The sequence below is a fragment of the Octopus sinensis genome, linkage group LG10 (assembly GCF_006345805.1).
Source record: "Octopus sinensis linkage group LG10, ASM634580v1, whole genome shotgun sequence".
Classification (NCBI taxonomy): Eukaryota; Metazoa; Mollusca; class Cephalopoda; order Octopoda; family Octopodidae; genus Octopus; species Octopus sinensis.
In genome coordinates this window covers 19,857,183-19,874,682 of record NC_043006.1, presented here as the reverse complement: position 1 = coordinate 19,874,682, position 17,500 = coordinate 19,857,183, and the positions used below count along the sequence as shown (strand labels likewise).

At 38.6% G+C, this 17,500-nt stretch overlaps 1 protein-coding gene across 4 annotated transcripts in view; it reads left to right on the top strand.

The window, feature by feature from the left end:
• LOC115216697 overlaps positions 1-17,500 on the top strand; it is a 223,727-nt gene that overhangs the window by 143,158 nt on the left and 63,069 nt on the right. For 2 of the 4 annotated variants that reach the window (XM_036506329.1, XM_029786224.2), the window contains exon 11: positions 9,758-9,994. The exons of the other annotated variants lie outside the window; for them this stretch is intronic. In XM_036506329.1, coding sequence (XP_036362222.1) covers positions 9,758-9,994 — 237 coding nt within the window. The remainder of the gene's footprint in view (positions 1-9,757; positions 9,995-17,500) is intronic. 4 annotated transcript variants of the gene reach the window in all.

Sequence of the window (17,500 nt, the reverse complement as noted above, 5' to 3'; positions counted from 1 at the left end):
CCTGCCAAAGTCAAGTTCTTGGGTTGGTATAATTAACTAACATCACTCCTTTCAAAATTGCTGGCTTTGTGCCTAAATTAGCCATTATTTTTCTTCTTCTTCTTCTTCTTCTTATTATTATTATTGAATGAGAAAGCAGTGAATGTCATCAAAGTGACACTGGGTAAAATATATGAAGCCCAGTATATCCATCATGACTACCTGTCTGATAAGGGTACACCAGGTACATGCATCACAACCGTATATGCACGACATAGTGATCTCATATCAACATAAAGAACACGTAACCTTGCAGGTGGGACTCAGAATTTTCTTCAGGTTGAGTAGCCCATCCCACTCAAAAGGCCCCTGAATAAAGTCTGTTTAAGGATGATGAATGAAACACCCATGTTTCCAGAGGTGAATTATTCAAACCCCAAACAATTGTTTTCAAAACATGGTTAACTGCCATATTACTGAAGATTCAGTTTTGGATTGCAAGTGATTTGTTCCTACAGTTACAGTAAACTTTAGTAAAAGAATAAATCTCTAGCTTAATGAACTATTGATTATTATTATTATTATTATTATTATTATTATCATTATCGTTATTATTATTATTCAGTAGTTTTATTTTTATTGCATGCTTTCACTTCACTACCGAGCGCAGCTGTGTGTGCCTTGGGTATGTGCTGTGATCTGTTGTGATGCTCTGATGGTTACTGTATTGAAAGTGTTTTGCGTAGGATGTGTGCAGTGCCTAGTAGTGCAATTTTCTGTATGTTATGTGTGTTTGTAAGTCCTGGTGTTTTTGTTATTATTATTATTATTATTATTATTATTATTATTATTATTATTACTATTATCATTATTATTATTATTATTATTACTATTATCATTATTATCATTATTATCATCATTATTATTATTATTATCATTATTATCATTATTATCATCATTATTATTATTACTATTATTATTATTATTATTATTATTATTATTATTATCATCATCATTATGACATAAAAATAAGGTGACAAGGTGGTAGAATTGTTACTGTGCTGGGCAAAATGCTTAGCGGCATTTCATCAGTCTTTATGTTGAGGGTTCAAATTCCGCCGTAGTCGACTTTGCCTTCCATGTTTTCAGGGTCAGTGAAATAAGTAGCAGTTGAACACTGGGGTTGATGTAACCGATTTAATCCCTCCCTAGAACCTGGTAGCATTGTGTCAAAATTTGAAAGCATTATTATGACATAATCATTGGAGCTTTGAACAAAATACAATAGTGCTATTTGTTCCAGTACCTTGCATTCTGAGTTCAAATCCTGCTAGGGTCAAGTTTGTCTTCCATCCTTCCAGGGTCAATACCATCAATGGTTTCAACCAACCCCATCCCTCAAAATTGCTGGCCTTGTGCCTAAATCAGAAATTATTATTTTTATCAATCAAAATGTTGATGATGACCATTATTAAGATGGCAGAATTGTTAGCATTTCTGAGAAAATGCTAGGTGGCATTTCTTCTAACTCTTTATGTTCTGAGTTCAAATTCTGCCGAGGCTGACTTTGTCTTTCATCCTTTTGAGATTGATAAAATAAGTATTAGTTGAACAGGGAAGTCAATTTAACTGATTTACCTCTTCCCACTAAAAATTACAGACCTTATGCCGAAATCTGAAACATTTACTATTATTATTATTATTAAGGTGGAGAGTTGGCAGAATTGTTAGCATACTGGACAAAATGTTGCTAAGCATTTTGTCCAGTGTGCTAATAATTCTGAGTTCAAATTCACATTTTAAGTACAAATTCTGCTGAGGTTGACTTTAAAATTTCTTCATTTCAGGGCTGATAAAATAAATAAAGGCATCCCCTGCAATACAGCTATCTCAAGTTATAGGATTTTGTGCTTACAGAAATTGTAAAGTGTGACCATTAATTCTGGGATATGGTCTGTAATTTTGTTCCTATGGAAACTCATATTGTTAACATTTTAAAAGTACACTTTCTTCTTCTGTGGTCATTTCTGTTTTAGTTAAGATCAAAATATATAGTTAACAATTTGAAAATCTATCCCCATATTGCACACATGCATTTTAAATATGTACATAATGTGAGCATATAAGTCATATAAATTGTGTATGTGTATGTGCCCGCGTGCGTGTGTGTGTGTATATGTATGTATATATGTATGGGGGTTGGCTGAAAAGCTCATAAGCTGACCAACATACTCTCATGGAGTGTGACCAAATGACATTTATTTTCCCACATAATGCCCCTTGTGGTCCACACAATTCTTACATTGGTGCTGCAGTGCTTGGCTCCCATTGGTCAGGAAGCTTTCATCCTGTATGTCAAGAAAGTCATCCACAGATATGATATCATCATCCGTGTGATACTGTTTTTATTCATGTTGGGGAACAGATGATAGTCGGAAGGATGCCAAGTCAGGATAACAGGAAGGGGGGGATCAACCAGTTGAAATCCAAAGTCATACACACAACAGTCATTGAAACCAAAGACTTGTGTGCTGGAGCATTGTCCTGATGAAACAAGATCTCTTTCATCAGTTTTCCTGGGTGTTTGGTCTTGATAGCCTTTCATAACTGCCTCAGCAAGTTGGCATAGTACTTTCTGTTGATGGTGTGATCCTTTTGAAGATAGTCAATAAACACAATGTCTTTTGCATCTCAAAAAGCTATGACCATCACTTTCTCTGCAGATGAAATGACCATGGTCATCTTTGGAGCAGGAGAGAAAGGGTGTTTCCACTGCATGGACTATCTCTTTGTCTCTGGCTCAAAGTGATGAACCCAACACACACTCTGGGTTGGGAAACATTTAAGGAAACCTGCTGGATCTGCCTCAAACAATATAAAATTTTTCTGCGATGTGATCAGCCTGGTGTGCTTTTGATCAGATGTCAGAAGATGTGGTACCCACTGAGCAGAAACGTTTGTTATGCCATGTTAATTGCGCTGAATATTCTCAACCCTCTCACATGATATGCTAATCGCACTGGCTATTTGATTTATGGCTAATCGCCTGTCATCTGTCACCATGTGGTGAACACAATAAATGTTTTCCTTGGTGGTGGCAGTTGCAAGATGTCCAGACTTTGGGTCATATTCAAGACTCTCCCTTCCCATCCTAAGTTTAGTTGCCCACTTTTGCACTGAAAATAAAGCTGGAGCATCATCCCCTAATGTAGCTACCACATCAGCATGAATATCTTTGGAGGTACCTGATAACGCCATGATGTCAAATTTTGTTGATTTTCAAATGAAGTCATTACTAGTTACTTTTGAAGTCAGATGTCAGTTTGGCTGGAAATAAATGATGCAGTCATTAATAAGAAGAGCTGAAATTAGTGCATGCACAATTGCACAGCTCTAGCACCACTCCTCTATAGTCAGCTTATAAACTTTTCAGCTTACACTTGTATGTGTGCATGTTTGTTTCTATCATCAACACCAACAGCTGCAATAATATATTGAATGAGGTAGATAAGCAAAGCCATTTCAAATAAAAACATATAATGTGGCAAGTGAAATCAATCAAAATCAAATTCGATGACTGGTGTCCATGCTAGTAGGGTGCAAAGAGCACCATACGAGCGTGATCATTGACAGAGCGGCTAACCGGCTTCCGTGCCAGTGGCACTTAAAAGGCACCATTCGAGCATGATCGTTACCAGCGTCGCCTTACTGGCACTTGTGCCCGTACTAGTAGGGTGCCAAGAGCACCATCCAAGCATGATCGTTGCCAGAGCATCGAACTGGCTTCCGTACCAGTGGCATGTAAAAGGGCACCATTCGAGTGTGATCGTTACTAACGTCGCCTTACTGGCACCTGTGCTGGTGGCATGTGTAAAAAGATTCAAGCAAGGTCGTTGCCAGTACCGCCTGACTGGCCCCCATGCCGGTGGCACGTAAAAAACACCCACTACACTCTCGGAGTGGTTGGCGTTAGGAAGGGCATCCAACTGTAGAAACACTGCCGAATCAAGATTGGAGCCTGGTGCAGCCATCTGGTTCGCCAGCCCTCAGTCAAAATCGTCCAATCCATGCTAGCATGGGAAGCGGACGTTAAACGATGATGATGAATGTGGTGTCCTAGTGTATTTTAAAAGTTGAATGAAATGTTTTTCATCTTAGGTATGAGGATTAACTTGAGACTAAACAGCCACAACAATACAATTAGCAAGAACAATATAACCACCACAAAAACCAACATTATCTACCTACCATCACTAACGTCTAAACCAATGTAACCCACATCATCACCATTATCAATCCACCAACTTTTGAATCCAATTGGCTACAACAGATATCAGCATGTACACCAACACATGTGTGCATGAGTGTGTTTGTCTGTGTGTGTGAGTGTGTGTATGTGTGTGACTGTATATTTGTCTTAACCCTTTTGTTACTGTATTTATTTTGAGATGCTCAGTGTTTCTTTCAATTACTTTAAATATAACAAAGAATTTAGGAAAATAACTTAGTTACCATTCAGCTAGTGTTAGGAGCATAAATTGTGACTAAGGTTTGGTGGAAGATTTGGTGGAAGATTTTAATTCAAAACTTATGAAAACAAGACATTTGTACACAGCCAGAGCCGGTTTCAGCTGGTTTGGTAATGAAAGGATTAAATCAGAAGTTCCCCTTCACCTGACTGTAATCATATAGTACTTTCTCTTCCTCAGACCCTCACCTTTTCATCTCATTTTCATTATTGCATCCTTAGGGAAAAGACAATTTTCTGCTTTCACAAATTAGATCTTTCCTGAGCCAACCTGTGTCAGTGGCACATAAAAAACACCATCCGAGCGTGGCCGTCTGCCAGCCTTGTCTGGCACCTGTGTCGGTGGCACATAAAATCACCCACTACACTCTCGGAGTGGTTGGCGTTAGGAAGGGCATCCAGCTGTAGAAACACTGCCAGATCTGACTGGCCTGGTGCAGCCTTCGGGCTTGCCAGACCCCAGTTGAACCATCCAACCCATGCTAGCATGGAAAGCGGACGTTAAACGATGATGATGATGATGATATTTGTTGTAGATAATTAATTGCCACAGCTTTTGGATTTGCCTTCAATTTAAGATGACTAGAAAGAAGTTATTAAGTCAACCTGAAGGTAGTGGTATGTAAAGAAACCATAAAAGGATTACACTTTATAATAAACTTACTATTTTAAAATGTTTTGATGTGGAAGTAAAACTAATTTTGCCAAAATATTAAATTTTGCAATGTCCACAGTGAGAACAACACATAACAGCTGCAAGAAGCTACTCCATTAACTCTCTGGACCCTATTTTTCCATAGATCAAATGTAATGTTTAAACCTTTAGTGTTTAAACTGGCAAAATACAGCCCAATATATTCTGCATGTTTTATATTCAAAGTGGCCGATATCTAGCTTCTCATACCTAACCTACAATGCCATTCTAAAAATAAACAATCACATCATTGAAAACTCCAAGCTGTAAGGTAATCCAGGATTAAGTCAAAACAATTTGAGTGAAAAAGTATTACATTTAACAGAGTAATCTGAACATTAAAGGGTTAAAATGGAACAACTCTTGTTTGTATGGATTGGGGATCAGAATTGGTATAATGTACTGATAAACATGTTGGAAATTCAAAACAGAGCCAAAAGTTCATATGATGATTTGCTGAAAAAGGAAGGTGAAACCTAAAATGAGAATCCTCCTAAAAGCATGTAAGAGATTCCTAGCAAGACCACTGCAGTTCCTCTTTCAGAGCTCCCTTGCAACTGGCAAACTTCCAAGAAAACTGAAGGAAGGTAAAATATGGCCTATTCATAAAAGAGGTAGCAGAGCGGAGGCCAAGAACTACAGACCTATCTCTCTGACCTCACACATCAGCAAGGTCATGGAACGAATAGTCAGAAGGAAACTAATCACCTTCCTTGAAGAAAATGACTTGCTGCCTGACGCCCAACATGGTTTCCGACCAGGAAGAAGCTGCTTAACTCAGCTCCTACAACACTATGACTGGGTGCTGAAACAACTGCTCAACCACTCAAATGTGGAAGTCATATATCTCGACTTTGCAAAGGCCTTTGATAAAGTCGATCATGGAATGATATGTCACAAACTGCATGATCTTGGCATAGTTGGAAAATTGGGAGAATGGCTTCATGACTTTCTGAAGGATAGAAGTCAGGTGGTAGTAGCCTGCAAATAGTGAGCGGTGTTCTGCAGGGCACTGTTTTGGGACCACTACTGTTCATAATGGCCCTCTCAGACATGCCCTCAGCCACGCAGAGAGCCACAATCACAAGTTATGCAGATGATACAAAAGTTTCACAGGCAATACAGAACCCTGAAGACACTAAGCACCTGCAATGTGAGCTGGACAAAATATACAAGTGGGCTGAAAAGAATAGCATGCAGTTCAATGCTGAAAAGTTTCAAGCTTTATGCTATCAGCATGTAAAACTAAATGCAATACCCAATGAATACACTGGACCTGGAGGGATTGCAATCCCAGAGGCACAATCAGTGCGTAACCTGGGTATTTACATGAGTGATGACGCAACCTTTCATGTACATGTTGCTAAATTGGCAATGAAATGTAGGCAACTGGCCGGATGGATTCTTAGAACCTTTAGAACAAGAGACCAGAAAACCATGATGGTCCTCTGGAGGACACTTGTCCTAAGCCACTTTGACTATTGCTCTCAGCTATGGTCACCATCCAGTGTCAAGTTGATCACAGAACTTGAGGTGATCCAATGAAGCTACACGAAGAAGATAGCCTCTGTGCAGCATATAAGCTACTGAGAAAGACTCAAGAGATTAAGACTCTATTCCTTAGAGCGTAGGCGAGAAAGATATGCCATAATATACATCTGGAAGATCCTAGAAGTATTTGTCCCAAACTTTGGCTTCAAGAGTTACACAAATGCCAGAACTGGGAGCCACTGCGTGGTGCCAAGGACTCCAAATTTGCCATCAAGATGTAGGACAAGATACTGTGATAGCCTGGGCTTCAGAGGTCCACAGCTCTTCAATATCCTCCCGAAGAACCTGAGGGACCTGCATGGGGTGGATGCAGATGTCTTTAAAGTAGGACTGGATCTCTTCCTGTCAGGTGTCCCAGATGAACCACCTTCACAGCAGGAGGTGCAGATGAGGGCAGCTGCATCGAACTCTCTCATGCACCAAATGGCAGTTGCTAAAAAGCATTCGTGAAGTAAAATCATGTAGCAACACTAAATGGTGGTGCCCCAGCATGGCCACAGCTCGTGAGCTGAAACTAGATAAAATAAAAATAAAATAAATAAAAATATGTATATATATATATATATATGTATGTATATATATATATATGTATTTTTTTTTCCTAGTTTCAGCTCACAAGCTGTGGCCATGCTGGGGCACCATATATATATGTATATATATATATATAGTATATATATATATATGTATATATATATATATGTATATATATGTATATATATATATGTATATATATGTATGTATATATATATGTATGTATATATATATATGTATGTATATATATATATATATATGTATATATATATATATATATATGTATATATATATGTATGTATGTATGTATATATGTATGTATATATGTATATATGTATGTATATATATGTTTATATGTGTATGTATATGTTTATATGTATATATATATATATATATATATATGTATCAATTTATTATATATGTATATATATGTTTATATGTATATATATATATATATTATATATATGTATATGTATATGTATATATATGTTTATATGTATATATATATATATATGTTTATATGTATATATATATATATATATGTATATATTATATATATATATATGTTATATGTATATATAATATATATATATATATATATATATGTATATATGTATATGTATGTATATGTATATGTATATATATATGTATGTATAACCTATTGGAAATGCTTAACTATTTGACTTCTCAAAACATACTGACTTGCCTTCCCATTACATGTTCGTTAAATTTTCGTTCGGCTTTGTTCTGTTTCTGAGAAGTTCACTTAGTACATTACTCTTATGTATGTTCCTTTATACAAAATGATGGATGTCACTTTCTCTCTCTCACTCTCTAAATGCTAATAAAATAAAGGCGGCGAGCTGGCAGAACCGTTAGCACACCGAGTGAAATGCATAGCCGTATTTCGTCTGCCGTTACGTTCTGGGTTCAAATTCCACCGAGGTCCACTTTGCCTTTCATCCTTTTGGGGTCGATAAATTAAGTACCAGTTACGCACTGGGTCAATGTAATCGACTTAATACCTATGTCTGTCCTTGTTTGTCCCTTCTGTGTTTAGCCCCTTGTGGGCAGTAAAGAAATAGCTAATAAAATAAAACGGGACATAAAAATCCAATATGTACGCACGTGTGTGTGAGTGTATATAATAATATAATATTTACATATATATGAATATACATATGTATAAAATACTCTTGTGTTAAAAAATGTGTAAATCTAAAGCATATGAATCAAATTCTGGTAGTCAAGCTTGTTTGAGCAACTATGTACATCTGTTTGTTGTGTGTATGCGTGTGCTCGTGTGTGTGTGTGTGTGTGTATATATATACATATTTGTGATAGTGTGTGCGTGTTTGTGCTTTGTAATTAGGTGGTGAGCTGACAGAATCGTTAGCATGCGGGGGGAAAAATGCTTGATAGCATTTTGTGTTTATGTTCTGAGTTCAAATTCTGCTGGGTTCAACTTGGTCTTTCATTCTTTTTGGGGTTGATAAAACAAATATCAGCTGGACACTGGGGTCGATGTAATTGACTATCTCCCTCCCTCAGAATCACTGGCTTTGAGCCAAAATTTGAAATCATTATTATATTATTTATATTATGTTCTTCACTTTTCTTTACTTTCAACCTTGAAAACTATTCATTTCCTTAAGAATTAACTGCTTTTCCAAAAATGTCAATTAAGGCAAAAAACGTTTGATCCTCAGTTTGTTTGGGGACATTTTGGTTCCACATAGAATAGTATAAGTAGCCCTATCCATGCAGGAATTCTCTGACTGCTGCTGTTATTATTGTTGCAGTTGTTGCCATATAACAGTAATTAACTCTAAGCAAAGTTGATTTGGAGAGATTGGAAATTAAATGAAGAAACCTTTTAATCAGGGTTCCTAGCTCTGGTTATTTCATTGTTTGAGCATAGTTTTTTTAAGAATTTAAAGAATAAATTCTGTCATTATCATCATTAAAATTCTAACAACAGAATGACTTGTTTCCAGCATGCTGGCATGGGTTGGAAGGTCTGCTGGTTTACAAATTCAGTCAGTGCCCCAAGCAAAGTGAAAATGTCAAATGTAAACCATGAAAAAACTTCATTTTATAAACAGTGGGTATTACCTTGTGTTTGAATTGAAATTTGGCTTTTCTTCCAAGCAAATTGAGTAACCTCTGTAACCCTTAAATGAACCCCTTCTTTAATTCCCTGTGTGTTCAGTGTTGGTTGGTTGGTGGCTGGATGCTATTTTATTTAAAAGTAGAAATTATGATTTAAATATATCGAATATAATTAGTAAATAAACAAACGTCATGAAATATTGCCTGTTTTTCATGCTTTAGTCTTGAGGTTTGTTTAAAAAAAAAAAAGACAATCTAACGAAATAAATATGTCATGTGTTCTGCTTTTTTGTTTTTTTTCTTCTTCTTGTTTTTATTTCCTGCTTCTTCTGTTGGTGAACATCGGTGGTGGTCCACGGCAGAATGAGCTGGATGTCAACACTGGACCTAATAACCATCAAGGTGGCTTTTTTCATGGTCCCTCCCCACTCCTGAAATATTCTCCCACTGAGGTTACTGTCAGTGGTGTGGGTACTGCCACCCGCACAACCACCTCAACTTCTTCCCCTTCTCACAACCAAACCTCCCCAGCTGCAGCACCTGGGATTACAGACCAACAGCAAGATCCCAAAACCCCTTCTCCTTGCTCTCCAGCTGTGGTAAGCATATGTTTTGCATTTTTTCTCTCTCCACCCTGATAGCTGCCCTTCCCTCCCCTGTGATGTTATGTTTTTTTTTTTTATTTATTTTTAGCCTTGTACCCTGTTATGATTCTATTTATACTTTGTGTAATGTTATCACTAATTTATACACAAACACATGTGTGCATGAACACACACACTCATACACATACATACACACACACATGTTTATATGTATATAAGTATACACACAAACATACAGGTACATGTGGGTGTATTATGGCAACTACTATGATATAGCCATTAATTTTTGGCAAACCAAATTTTCAATACCTGGTTTCAGTTTCAAGCCAGAACCACTTCACTTCAGTCACACAAAAATCTTCCAAGCTCTTGGAAATTGCATGAAAGTGACCACATCTTACAACTTCTCAAGAAATGAATCAAGGCTTTCAATATGATTGAAATCAGTGTGTATCAAAACAATCTGATGTTAACTTGTTCTGATTCCCTCAAAACCATTTTTATATCCTTGAGTTGTCCTTACAAGATGGGGATTCTAGACGTTTATATTTGATCCCTTAATCACCTTCAATTTCTTCCACATACACACCTATGGTATTAACTGTAATTATATTTTCATTTTATTCATTGTTGTATATTTTTTGTTCTGTTTTTGTCAGGTAGTGTTAGGGTCGCCCAAAATATTGGATCAATTTTAACACTTTTGTTATCATATCTCTGCCGAAATATACTGCCTTTGTTGGAATTATTTTTGAAATATAATGAAAAATTTAGTAAGCTAACTGTTATTATTAACCTAGTATTTGGAACATAAATTGACATAAAAATTATGTTGGTAGGACTTAATTTCTATCACTTTAAAACAGAAAGTTTCTATCTTAGGCTGGTATTAAAAGGGTTAAATGTGATTATTTGATGATAAAAAAACTCCCTTAAGAATGCAAAAAACAAAAAAAACCCCAAAAAACAAAACAAACTTATCAATGTTTGCATGCTCCAGTTTGTCATAACTGAATAAGGGTTACATTCTGAATGGGGCCATACACTCTGAATGAGATCCTAATATCATCCTTCAAACTAAGTGTTCATTTCTCTGAGGTCCCTTTTTTGTCTTGTTGGGGACATGACACCTCTCTAGTGATGGTGCTATGAAGGAACACTAATGTAGTTGGTGTTAAGAAGAACATCCAACCAAACAAACTATGCTATAAATGAAAGATAAAGTCTTTCTGACCCATCTTGGTGAGAAATAATCAAGAATAAGCATTAACTCTGACTATGGTGACCCATCCAACCCATACCAGTTTGAAAAGTGGATGGAAATAAAGATGACGATAGTTTTGAGCTGGAGGTTAAACTTTAAATCATTCATGGGCAAATTGTGGCTCATGATACTTTCTGAATGGCTCACCAATGAAAAATTACTTTGAATTTTTTTAGTATCATGGCTCACCTGATGATGAACCCTATCTCATGGTCTGCTTCTCATAAAAGGTTGCCCATACCTGCTTTAAAGAAGCACAATAATAAACCCTGGAAATAGTAAGCCAAGTTGTTACATTTCAGTTTTATCTGACCATGGGCTGAGAAATAAACTTTGTATGTAACTTTATTCTTAACTTTTAAGAGTGGTGTTAAATTGTATATATATATATATATAGTGAGGACGTGTGGCTTAGTGGTTAGGGCAATCAGCTCATGATCGTAAGGTCGTGAGTTCAATTCCCAACAACGCATTGTGTCCTTGAGCAAGACATTTTCACGTTGCTCCAGTTAACTCAGCTGGTAAAAATGAGTAGTACCTGGATTTCAAAAAGGCCCCGCCTTATCACACTCTGTATCATGCTGAATCTCCTTGTGATCTACGTTAAGGGTACACGTGTCTGTGGAATGCTCAGCCACTTGCACGTTAATTTCACAAGCAAGCTGTTCCGTTGATCGGATCAGCTTGGACCCTTGTCATCGTAACCGACGGAGTGTTCCTATATATATATATCTTTATATATAAAAGTGAAGTTGTGTGTCTGTCTCCTACGATTTAGATTCCTAACTACTCCCACATTTTGTGGTGCAGTTTAACCAAAACCGGGTATCTTATAGTCGGGATTCATATCGAGCCCTTCTGGGTATTAGCACACGTCTACGATGAGTCTACAATTTTAAAAATAATTTACCATCATTTTTTTCCATTTTAATGCATTTACATATATGGATGTATGTGTATATTGTCAAGCTTCTCACATGCCCATGTGGGAGGCTTGATAATTGTTGAGAAATTTCTCTCCACTGAAACTATTTGGTAGCCTGGTTAGAGTAAAGGGTAAAGACCCCCTTCAGTCATGAATGACAAAGGGATTGCACCTAGAAAGTTACCCTCTGAGGCATGAGTCCAGGCAAGATTGTTTTTATGGAAGACCAGCAGTCACCCATGCATACCAGCCTCTCCTCTCCACACTTACTTACTTGTACTTGTGGCGACATTCACCCCGGGCAGGTGGAGTCGGCTTCTTCTACCACCTCGAGGCATCTCGAACCATGGCAGCCCACGCATGACGGTCCTGCCGCCAGTTCACTGGAGATAGTGAGCCAGTCACGGTTCCATCGGCGTAGGCTGACCACCTGCGGATCTGTGAGCATGGAGAGGTCCTCCTTGATCGTCGTAGCCTCTCTCCACACCACTGATGGGAAGCACTCCGTCGGTTACGACGATGAGGGTTCCGGTTGATCTGAATCAATGGAACAGCCTGCTCGTGAAATTAACGTGTAAGTGGCTGAGCATTCCACAGACACGTGCACCCTTAACGTAGTTCTCGGGGATATTCAGCGTGACACAGAGAGTGACAAGGCCAGCCCCTTGAAATACAGGTACAACAGAAACAGGAAATAAGAGTGAGAGAAAGTTGTGGTGAAAGAGTACAGCAGGGATCACCACCATCCCCTGCCGGAGCCTCGTGGAGCTTTTTAGGTGTTTTCGCTCAATAAACACTCACAACGCCCGGTCTGGGAATCGAAACTGCGATCCTATGACCGCGAGTCCGCTGCCCTAACCACTGGGCCATTGCGCCTCCACATACACCACTGATATTATCCAAAGGAAAGTCAAAGGCCGATACAGCTTGGTGAACTGAGGCAACACGAAATAAAGTGTCTTGCTCAAGAACACAACACACAACCTGGTCTAAGAATCAACTTCACTACCTAATGATTGTGAGCACAATGCTCTAACCGCTGAGCCATATCCCTTCACAGGTAGCCTTGTTAACCCATAAATAATGAATATTTACCCACCAATGCAGTGTTGAACACCTGTTCTCACTATTCAGTATTAGTGTGTGTGTGTAAAAAACAGACCACTCTGGAAAACCACCATCCATGAGGGAACGGCGAATTTCGAGTCGAAAAGGTCTGCAGAGCTGGAGGAGAAAAGACGACGACGGAAGGAGCACCAACAACAACCACGTGCGACTCTCCCTTCTGGCACTAGATGTCCGCACTGTGACCGATCTTTTCGAGCAAGAATTGGTCTTATCAGTCACCTGCGGACTCACCAATAAATTTGCGCGAAGACCATCATCCTCGACCTTGAGGGATTGCCATAGTAGTAGTAGTAGTAGTATTATTGTCATTTAATGTCTGTTTTTTAAACCCACATAGGTTGAATGGTTTGACAGGAGCTGACTTGCCAGAGAGCTGCTTATTGATCATGCCAAAAAAGAAAAAAAAGGAATGGATGGAGACACTGACTCTCTGCAAGCATCTAATGTTGGTTATTCTTTGTTGCATTGTGACAAAGGAGTACTACTAGCAGTAAAATACTCTGAGCTCCTCTCAATTCAGGCTAGCATGAATACTGTATATGTGTGCATATGTGCGCACACACACGCGTGCACATGCACACACACACATACAAGTTTTATTATCATTATTATTTTTTAAAGCAGCAAACTGGCAGAATCGTTAGCATGTTGGACAAAATGCTTGGTGGCATTTGGTCCACCCTTATGTTCAGAGTTCAATTTCAGCCAAGGTCAACTTGCCTTTCATCGTCTTAGGGTTGATTGGGGGTTGATGTAATCGACTTGCTCCCTCCCCGAAAACTTCGGGCTTTGTGCCCACAGTAGAAAGGATTATTATTATTATTATTATTATTATTGAGTGAGAGAGCAGTGCATGCCATCAAAGTGACGCTGGAGTAAAATATACGAAGAGCCCAGTATATCCATCATGACTACCCATCTGATAAGGCTACACCAGACACATGCATCACAACCATATGTGCACGACATGGTGATCTCATATCAAGATAAACAGAACATGACCTTGCAGGTGGGACCCAGTTAGAATTTTCTTCTAGTCGAGTAACCCATGCCGCTCAAAAGGTCCCTGAATAAGGGTTGTTTGAGGATGTGGAACGAAACACCCATGTTTCCAGAGGTGAATTATTCAAACCCCAAAGAATCCCTCTCAACACATGGCTATGATGGTCCCCCATTATTATTATAATTATTATTATTATTATTATTATTATTATTATTATTATTATTATTATTATTATTATTAAGGTGGTGAGCTGGCAGAATCGTTAGCACGCTGGGCAAAATGCTTTGTGATATTTCACCTGTCTTTATGTTCTGAGTTCGAATTCCATCGAGGTTGACTTTGCCTTTCATCCTTTTGGGGGTCATCGAAATAAGTACCAGTTGAACACTGGGGTCAGGGTGATTGGGTACCTATAGTAGAAAGGATGATTATTATTATTATTATATATATATATATATCACCGTGATCACTGTGACCGACCAGGCTATCAGATGTAGTTACACATCGCTGGTCACAATGTGTTCGCATTTTTTTATTTAGCCTTCAAATGACGCCACCCCGCTGGCTAAGCGAGGAGGCCAACAGAAGAAAGAGTGGGAGAAAGTTGTGGTGAAAGAGTACAGCAGGGATCACCACCCCCTGCCGGAGCCTCGTGGAGCTTTTAGGTGTTTTTGCTCAATAAACACTCACAACGCCCGGTCTACAAATCGAAACTGCGATCCTACGACCGCGTGTCCGCTGCCCTAACCAGTGGGCCATTGTGCCTCCATATATATATATATATATATATATATATATATATATATATATATATATTGTATGTATGTATGTATGTATGTTTACGCTTTATATAAATCTGAAGGACTTTATTGCTTTCTAACAGATAATGAAAGATGTATTGTGATATTACATTACTATGAAAAAGTACCTTAGTAGTTATGTACAGTTCATAATAAATATATTTACTTAATACTCTTTACTCTTTTACATGTTTCAGTCATTTGACTGCGGCTATGCTGGAGCACTGCCGTTAGTCGAGCAAATCGACCCCGGGACTTATTCTTTGTAAGCCCAGTACTTATTCTATCGGTCTCTTTTGCCGAACCGCTAAGTGACGGGGACGTAAACACATCAGCATCGGTTGTCAAGCAATGCTAGGGGGGGGGGACAAACACAGACACACATATACATATATATATATATATATATATTATAATATATATAATATATATATATATATATATATATATATACAACAGGCTTCTTTCAGTTTCTGTCTACCAAATCCACTCACAAGGCATTGGTCGGCCCGGGGCTATAGCAGAAGACACTTGCCCAAGATGCCACGCAGTGGGACTGAACCCGCAACCATGTGGTTGGTTAGCAAGCTACTTACCACACAGCCACTCCTGTGCCTATTCACTTATCATTTGGAAACAGTATCAGTGACAGTGCTTTGATTCTTACAAATATTTATTCTCTCAGCTATATTAAGCTAACTAATCAAACCTCAAGTTAGGACAAAGCATTGTTCTTGCTTTGCCAGAATCACTTCTTATATTTTCTTATCTTTTTTTAATAACTATTACTATACAAATGTAATTCTTGAAGGTGGTGTCCTACCAGAATTGATAGCACAACGAGCAAAATACTTAGTGGCATTTCGTCCATCTTCACATTCTGAGTTCAAATTCCACTGAGGTTGCCTTTGCCTTTTATCATCATCGTTTAACATCCGCTTTCCATGCTAGCATGGGTTGGACGGTTCAACTGGGGTCTGGGAAGCCCGAAGGCTGCACCAGGCCAGTAAGATCTGGCAGTGTTTCTACAGCTGGATGCCCTTCCTAACGCCAACCACTCCGTGAGTGTAATGGGTGCTTTTTATGTGCCACCGACACAGGTGCCAGACGAGGCTGGCGAACGGCCACGCTCAGATGGTGTTTTTTATGTGCCACCGACACAGGTGCCAGACGAGGCTGGCGAACGGCCACGCACAGATGGTGTTTTTTATGTGCCACCGACACAGGTGCCAGACGAGGCTGGCGAATGGCCACGCTCGGATGGTGTTTTTTATGTGCCACCGACACAGGTGCCAGACGAGGCTGGCGAACGGCCATGCTCGGATGGTGTTTTTTACGGATGGTGCCTTTCATCCCTTCAAAGTCAATGAAATATGTACCAGTTGAATACAGGAGATGATGTAACAGATATACCTCTTTCCTAAAACTGCTGGCTCTGTGCCAAAATTTGAAACCAATATACAATGCACGATTCTTGTGTAATTTTTTGAACCTAAAGGACAAAACTAAAAAGACTTTTTACTCTGTATTACATTCTCTGCTTAACACAACAAACCTAACACATCGATAAACTAGTTCTAAGCAGCCAAAGACCAGTTGGTCCCTGTTACATTTGGATGTATGTATTATTATGGCTTCCCCCTCGTTATCGAGTATGGCCATTGCACGAAGCTTAACTGTTACTGGTGCTGTGATTGAATGTGACTTTTTAGCCCAGTTAAAGATCTACAATGTCTTGCACAGAATTGGCAACTAAAACCTTTACTGGTAATAGCCGGCTGTAGTTGTAACTGGGCTTCATGTACCTTTGCATGTCAGCATCAAAGGAAGACCCTTCCCATCTGGAAGTGTAACAGCGATGCCCTTCCTGACATCCCTCCTTACTTTCTCATGTGCAACTCGAGATTTCTCAAAGGTGGCTGTCCCCTCGTGCACAATCCTTCTCCACCAGCTACGATCAATAGCTATGCCTTCCCATGTGTCAGGAGAGATGCAAGCATCTCTTAAGGATGCCTTCAGCAAGTCCTTTTACCTCTTTTTTGGTTTATGTGGAGGTCGTTCTTCTTTAGCTAACTCTCCATAAAAGAGTTGTTTTGGCATTCTTGAATCCTTCATCCTGACCAGATGACCACTTCATATGAGCCTTTGCTTTAACACAAGAGCTTCTATGTATGTATAGAGTCTACACTACAACAGTATTTCACTATAGCATACTTTCAATTCTTCAATCAGAATAATATACTTCTATTTCTGGACATCATTCATAGGCTTTGTACACAGCCAGCATTTCCTCTCTGGATCAATGAATACCAACTAATGTTACTCTATTGATGTTTCACTATTTTTCTTTGTATTTCTAATGAAAAAAGAAAAAAAAAGA